This window comes from Octopus bimaculoides, chromosome 7, assembly GCF_001194135.2.
Source record: "Octopus bimaculoides isolate UCB-OBI-ISO-001 chromosome 7, ASM119413v2, whole genome shotgun sequence".
NCBI lineage: Eukaryota > Metazoa > Mollusca > Cephalopoda > Octopoda > Octopodidae > Octopus > Octopus bimaculoides.
The window spans coordinates 80,267,133-80,274,468 of NC_068987.1; the positions used below are offsets into that span (position 1 = coordinate 80,267,133).

Consider the following 7,336-nt stretch of genomic DNA (forward strand, 5'->3'; position numbering starts at 1 on the left):
TTTGGTTATGGTTAACCATGCACTTGTAGATGCATGTACAAACCTATGAAAGGTTTTTTGAGGAAAACTAACAGTTGCCTTTCTATGAAAATCTCTAAGTCTCTTTTTGCTAAGTGCCTGATGTTTATCAAAAGGAAAGGTTGCTGGTATTGCTCGTTGCAGCTCCGCATCAGTGTTGCCGCTGCAAACGTTACTGTCAGAACAGCCAGACCAGATACCACAAGACAAATGCTTTTGATAATAGTATGCTTCCACCAATAAGCCACCTCATATCATTACTTTTTATTGACACTGAAAAATGAAAGACGAGATATGAATTCAAAGAGCAGAGAATAAAAAAAAATATCACGATGCATTCTATGCAACACTGACCACTCTGCCAGTGCGAATCAAATTTTAATTTTATCGCATCGATACGAGACAAAGCTCCTTTGTTGTATTGTAAATTGAATGTTGTCTTATCCTTACTTGTTTCAGTCATTGAACTGCGGCCATGCTGGAGAACAATCCTGAAAGGTTTCATCGAACAAATCGATCTCTACATATTTTCTAAATTTCGTACTCATTCTGTCGATATCTTTTGCTGAACCGCTATGTTTCGGCACATAAATAAGGCAACGTCAGTTTTCAAGAGATCGTGCTGGTGGGGGTAAACACAAAGACACTGACACACATATACACACGATGAGCTTCCGCACAGTATCCGCCTACCAAATTCACTCACAAGGCATTGGTCGTCCCGGAGTTATAGCAGTAGACGCTTGCCCAAGGTCCAGCGCAGTGAGATTGGACCCGAAAGTGAGCTTTTTAACCACATAGCGATGCCCACGCCTATTATTAATAGTTTAACGAAGGCTACAAGCTGGCAGAATCGTTAGCACACCGGGAGAAATACCTAGCAATATTTCGCCCGTCGCTACATTCTGAGTTCAAATTCTGCCGAAGTCGACGTTGCCTTTCATCCTTTCGGGGATCGATTAAATAAGTACTAGTTACGCACTGGGGTTGATGTAATCGATTTAATCCCTTCTGCTTCCAGTAGAAAGGGTTATTAATAGTTTAATTCTTTTACATCAAATTTTTAATTAACTTGAAGATGAAGAACTAATTGTTTTAATAATTAAAGGAAACTTTTGGCTGAGGTTTGATAGCAGCTGTTATTTTTAAGTATTGTTATACTTTATTTCATTGTAAGATATTTAAACAATTCACAAGGTAAAAAAGAAAATATGTGAATATAAAATTTTACATAAGTTTGATTTAATTTTATGTTAACGTCATATTCAAATCCCAAATTCCCATAAAATTTCGAGTCGTCTGAATAGCAGTTAAATGTTTCTATATCATTTCTGTAACTCTATAAAATTATTCAATTTCAATATATATATATTCGTCTCCTGTTAAAATTCCCATGAGTAATTTTGAATATGAAAGCGGAAAACTAATTTCAAATTTGTCTAAGTTCTTGTTTATTATGTTCCATCTCTTACTGCTATCCAAATTCTATCACCCAATGACTTACTCCTATCTTTTTCTTCACAATTTCTCTCTCTCTCTCTCTCTCTCTCTCTCACACACACACACACACACACACACACACACACTATTTATAATCTATCTATTCGGTATCAAAAGATAACATCACTCGCTGATGAAGAGTAATATCCGAATCCTTGCATTTTCCCTTTTTCCTATGATGAGCCAGTTTATTCATTTCTGAACTATTGAACTCACCAATCGCTGATGAAGATCAGCATTAGTTTCTTCCGATACTATGTTTCTTAACGAAACAGTTGATTCTACTGAGTCCCCCTTATTTACATCAGTCGCTTCTCTTCGTGAAATATAATACCCATAGATCAAACATTTTCAAACCTTGTACTGTAAGTCACTTGTGCGTCACTTATAGATCGCTTGTGTATCACGAAAATTTGAAGTAAGTCAATGTTTTTAATGTACCATCTCCTCGCATGTGTATTCTTTTGCTGTATGTGCAACGAGTGCACTCGCCTATGCTTTAAAAGCACTTTAATAATTCTTTTAATTCGTATTACTTTTAAAACGCTTATTATGTGTCGTAAAACTTTTAGAGCTTTTTTCTGTCAAATTGAAAACTATTTCTCAAGTTATATTTTGAGCATTTTGAAGGTTGTCATGGAGCTGATTACAATACGGAGACGATGATGGGTTGGGAACTTCTATTAGCTCAGGTGCAGCAACACAAGCTGAATTTACAAAATATCTGAAAAAGAATTCTGTTTATAGAAAATAGAAAATATTTAACATAGAGAATGAAGCTGAGAAGTGTTAGTTACCTTCTAAGTAATTCAGCTGATGTGGTATCTGCATGAAGACTCGTAATACTAGTTGCCTGCGACAGAGGTGTAGCAAGATCTCCTAACTGCGCTGTAATGAAGATAAATAAATAGCTTTCATTGTAATCGTCTCTTGATATTGATATACATGTACACACACATATATATATTTAAAAATATCCCGAACAAAGCTTAGCATAAGTGCGTCATTAGTTCATTTCCTGATGAGAGAGGACGGAACTAAGCGAATTGAGATTTATGATAAACTGTAGTAAGTTTTGTAAAGAAAGCGGTAAGCTCTAAGAAAACTGAATTGTAAAAGTGGTTTCATTCTCCAGTAAAAAAATTAATTATATTCTTACCCTTACACAATATATATCAATAAGAATACTAAGAACGTTACAACAACCCTTAATATATTTTACTGATTTTTAAACACTGCTCTACGTATCACGTAGATAATTAACTATATCAACAACGCTGCTTCTCTGATACTTTTTTTAATCGACCACAGATGTAAGAAAAGCAAAGTTGACCTTGATGTTATCCGAAACGAAAATGCAAAGAGATACAACTAAATACTGTACGATAAAATACAGTCCACCGCTCCACCACGTCTTCCAATCCACCGTCCTTAAATTATATTACGATTATGAAATCTATGTATTGGATTTATACATTTCTATAATGTATAATATAATTTTTCATTATATATTATATCATATTATATTATATTGTGTTATATTAATATAATTTTATAATTTATAGGATATTTCTGATAGGTGAAAAAGCCAATAATGTAAATTTATTTCTCTATAGCATCTGACCAATTTTCGCCTGAAGATGATATGAGAAATCAATATACCAATATTTAGTGTGAATATTACAGGACACCGTAGATTATCAGATAATCACGTTAAGATAGCAACATAGTTTCGATTCCTGGTTGACTCCAGTTTATTTAAACTCATTTTCATTTATTTTAAGTAGTGAAAGTGTACTGCTCTCCAGTCCTTCATATAGCTCTTAGTTACTAGATATAAGACACTGAGATCATATTGAGACACCGAATTGATGGTGCTAAAATATCAAACAGACAACATAAACATAAACGTGTAAAATCTGTCAGATGTTATCATTGTCCAGCAAATCCAACAGAACATTTAAGATGCTGGCTGTTACCATTTGTTCTCCTTATGTGTATTTAAGTATATATATATATATATATATATATATATATATATATATATATATATATATATATATATATATCTTACAGACAAGAAGATAAAATACCCATTCTTTTTGCTATTTCACGTTTATACAGCGTTCGAAATATTACTTTCTTGTCTACGATACTCATTCAACGTTTCTAAAGACAAAAGTTTGTTTACATATATTGTTGCATATATATGTATATGTGTGAAAGGTAATCTCAATATCTAACTAAACATAGATGCCTTGTTAGAACACCGACTTTTGCGTTATTAAGCCTCTAGAGATGCTCTCATATAGGCGCTTGGTACAAAAAACACATACATACATCGTAGCAGAAGACGACATTCGTCTCTCGTGAGCGTCTGAATTCCCATATCACGTGATTTAGTCCTATTGGAACTCATCACTGGGAACCACTGGGTGATTGCATGCCAGTCAAATCTCGTTGCAACGATATATAGAATTTCAACTTCTTTTCAGACGCTGATGTTGCAAATAGCCAGCAGGCTTGTTAAAAACTAATTCTTAGCGACGGAAGTTAATAATTTATGTGTGTTTCATGGTATCCAATTTAAATTTGTTAGGAAAATTAGGTTCGCCTCAATATTTCTTATTCACTCAACTCCTCGAAGTATACCTTGATTAAAAAGAACGTAGTTTTATATTCCAAGTATAGTTTTTTAATAAGATCTCTGCTCACCGAAGATCGAGTCCGTTAATCATATTTCTTTGTACAGCTATTTACATTCCCCCATGCCATCTAAATCACATACCATTCAGTGGAAAAAAATTCAAATATCTCGTAAACAACTAAAAATAGAATCAATAATTTATAGAAAGGAACAGCGTTGATTCCAGGTCGTTTCTTATCAAGCAGGAATATTATAAAAACGTTCCGTTCTATTTTTTAGATAATGCATCAGTTTCTCATTATTATACGTGTTATTCCATTTTAATCATAATTTTTATTTTTTTGCTAGTTCTATAAATCGAGTGGCTCCGTAGAGTCTCTCTCGTTGGAACGACATTCTTATAATCATTAACGTTAATTTAGACTATAACGATTTTGTGTTAACATAAATGAGTCCGCGTTGTTTGAACAGCGAAGCTAACATAAATTATGTCAGTTGTAGCAGATTGTTGACTATAATGCATACTTACGTGCACTACCTCTGTTCTGCAGTGAAGATGGCAGCAAATAGTCTTTAATGTCCAAGGTGTGAACGTTGCCAGCACTAACACTGCGGTTGACCGGCTGGGAGAAATCCTCTACTATTAAGGTATGTAAATCTGCAAGTATCCATAGGTGAATTACTTTCATGCATGTTTACGTTACATTAAGAGAAATCAGTCATCCATAACCTGCGATGGTCGGAGGTGCGGCTCCTTCCTCTAAACAATGAAATTAGCTAACCGAAAAAATTTCAGTCTGGTCAAATTTTATTAGAGACACTTAGTGAAGATAATATCTTCTCTCTGATACCTTTGTAGACCGATAGATGTCACGTGTGAAACACATTTCTTTAACAGTTTAAACATGTATGGATATGGTTAAAATTTTTTCTTCACCAAGAAATTAATTTTGTGTCCTCTCTAATTTATCTTCTCTTCCCGTCTTTCTATATTTACCCAATCTAGAATCCTTCACACATATATAACAACTATTTCCACGTCTTATGCGTTTATCACTGTATTTTTCACTACAAATGAATAATGATCCAGTCTGTAGGTTTCCATGTAACCATGTGTTCCAAGTCTTCCAAATTAATTGTAAAATTAATTTTCAAAAATTAATTTTCAAGTTAATTTTCAAAATGCTTTTTTATCTGGTAATCGGTAAATCCTTACCCTACGAACCTCGACCGACCGGACAAGGGGATCAACTACGCTGAACTCAAACAATTAAGAGGACCCCTAATCACTCCTATGTTCTTTTTGAGACGAACAAATTATAATATATATCGCAGATGATCTGCAGGGATACACAACCAAATTGTTTCAATAATTAATTCTCTAGGAGATACTTGATGGTAAAAGTCACAACATTCTTTCTTTCAATCATTGAAGCGCTTCCGTTCTAAGATTGGGAATATTATTGTACACAAAGCAGCAACGATTTAAATTTAGCGCTGTATACAAACAAAACATACGAAAACGCCAGTCAGCGCTATTAAGTATATTAAACTTCTTCGTGTACTTGGCATTTAAATGATAAAACATCTTCATATTCACACAATGAGAGGATATGATACGTCAACCGTACGAATTGAACCTCTCTATCAAACACAACACACGATATTCTCCGTTGTTTCATAAATAATGTTAATTCAAGACGGTTTTCCAAAGAAAGTATATTTCTTTAGATGAGAAACTTTTAATTATAAATATAATAGTTTCTTTCGGAAACGAGATAAAAACTCTTATTTCTATACTTCATTTCACACAAACAAACTTCTAATGTTTATTCACATCATTGATAATAGTTACCAGGGGCCATGCATGCAAATACAACAACCTCAATGTTCCTGTATGTTTAGTAAATGACTGTGTTAATGTGAGATCACATAATATTCTGTTCATGTAAAATAATGCTAAAGGCTTTGAATAAAATATGAAAGAAGACGTATTACTAACAATTAAATTAGGTTGGACTCTGGTGGAAATGAAAATGTAGCAAAGAGTTTTCACGCAATGAATTACATGTATTGCTTTAAAGTATTAGTCTACAGTAAAACTAGTAGAGTCGAAAATTTCATTAAAACTTCGACATCAAAGATGAAAAAAAAAATGGAGGTTTGACATCTGACTGTTGCGCCAGACGTCTGGAAGAGACAGAATTGTTTCGTAGAGCAGAATATATTAACTCTTAAATCAATAAACGATACCATATAAATGTACATTGAACAACAGCTAAAACAATGGGATTGTATTGAAAATATAAGAAAAGAAGCCAAACATCAGAATACAAATTGAAAAGTCAGCAGTAAATAAATCAGATACAAAAATGAAAGAAATTAACAGCAGAATATATAATTCTTTTTTATTTCATGTCATTTTCTGAAATATACAACAATATATCCTAGAAAAAAACAACACAAAAGAAATTATGTCGGTTTCTCACAAGGTACAATACCAGTATTTATTTGGAAAGTAGGTAAGCTTATTGATACAGTAAGCACACACACACATGCATATATGTGTTCGTGTGTGGCTTAGTCCAAAATGTATAAGCATTAAGTAGAATTCCATTTCTTAATGATGCAGCGTGTCATTATTTTCTCCTCCAGGCACAAGGCCCGAAATTTGGGGGGAGGAGGCCAGACGATTTGATCGACCCAGTACGCAACTGGTACTTAATGTATCAACCCCGAAAGGATGACAACCAAATTCGACCTCGGTGGAATTCGGACTCAGAACGTAAAAATAGATGAAATACCACCAAGAATTTCACCCGTGCTAACGTTTCTTATTTCTTTACTGCCCACAAGGGGCTAAACATAGAGGAGACAAACAAGGACAGACAAAGAGATTAAGTCGATTACATCGGCCCCAGTGCGTAATTGGTATTTAATTTATCGACCCCGAAAGGATGAAAGGCAAAGTCGACCTCGGCGGAACTTGAACTCAGAACGTAACGGCATACGAAATACCGCTAAGCATTTCGCCCGGCGTGCTAACGTTTCTGCCCGCTCGCTGCCCCTGCAACGTGTCATTATTAACACAGGTTTATACTTATATATATTGTAGTTTCAGCTCAGAGCTGTGGCCATGCTGGAGCACTGCTGTTTTTCTACACTGTTATT

The 7,336-nt window shown here is 34.2% G+C and overlaps 1 protein-coding gene across 1 annotated transcript in view; it reads right to left on the reverse strand.

Moving 5' to 3' along the window:
* The window catches only part of LOC106871929 (regulating synaptic membrane exocytosis protein 1), a 204,169-nt gene that overhangs the window by 10,432 nt on the left and 186,401 nt on the right, over window positions 1–7,336 (reverse strand). Inside the window, exons 18-19 of the mRNA XM_052969449.1 lie at window positions 4,695–4,823; window positions 2,316–2,406 (exon numbers count right to left, since the gene is read on the reverse strand). Coding sequence (XP_052825409.1) covers window positions 2,316–2,406; window positions 4,695–4,823 — 220 coding nt within the window. The remainder of the gene's footprint in view (window positions 1–2,315; window positions 2,407–4,694; window positions 4,824–7,336) is intronic.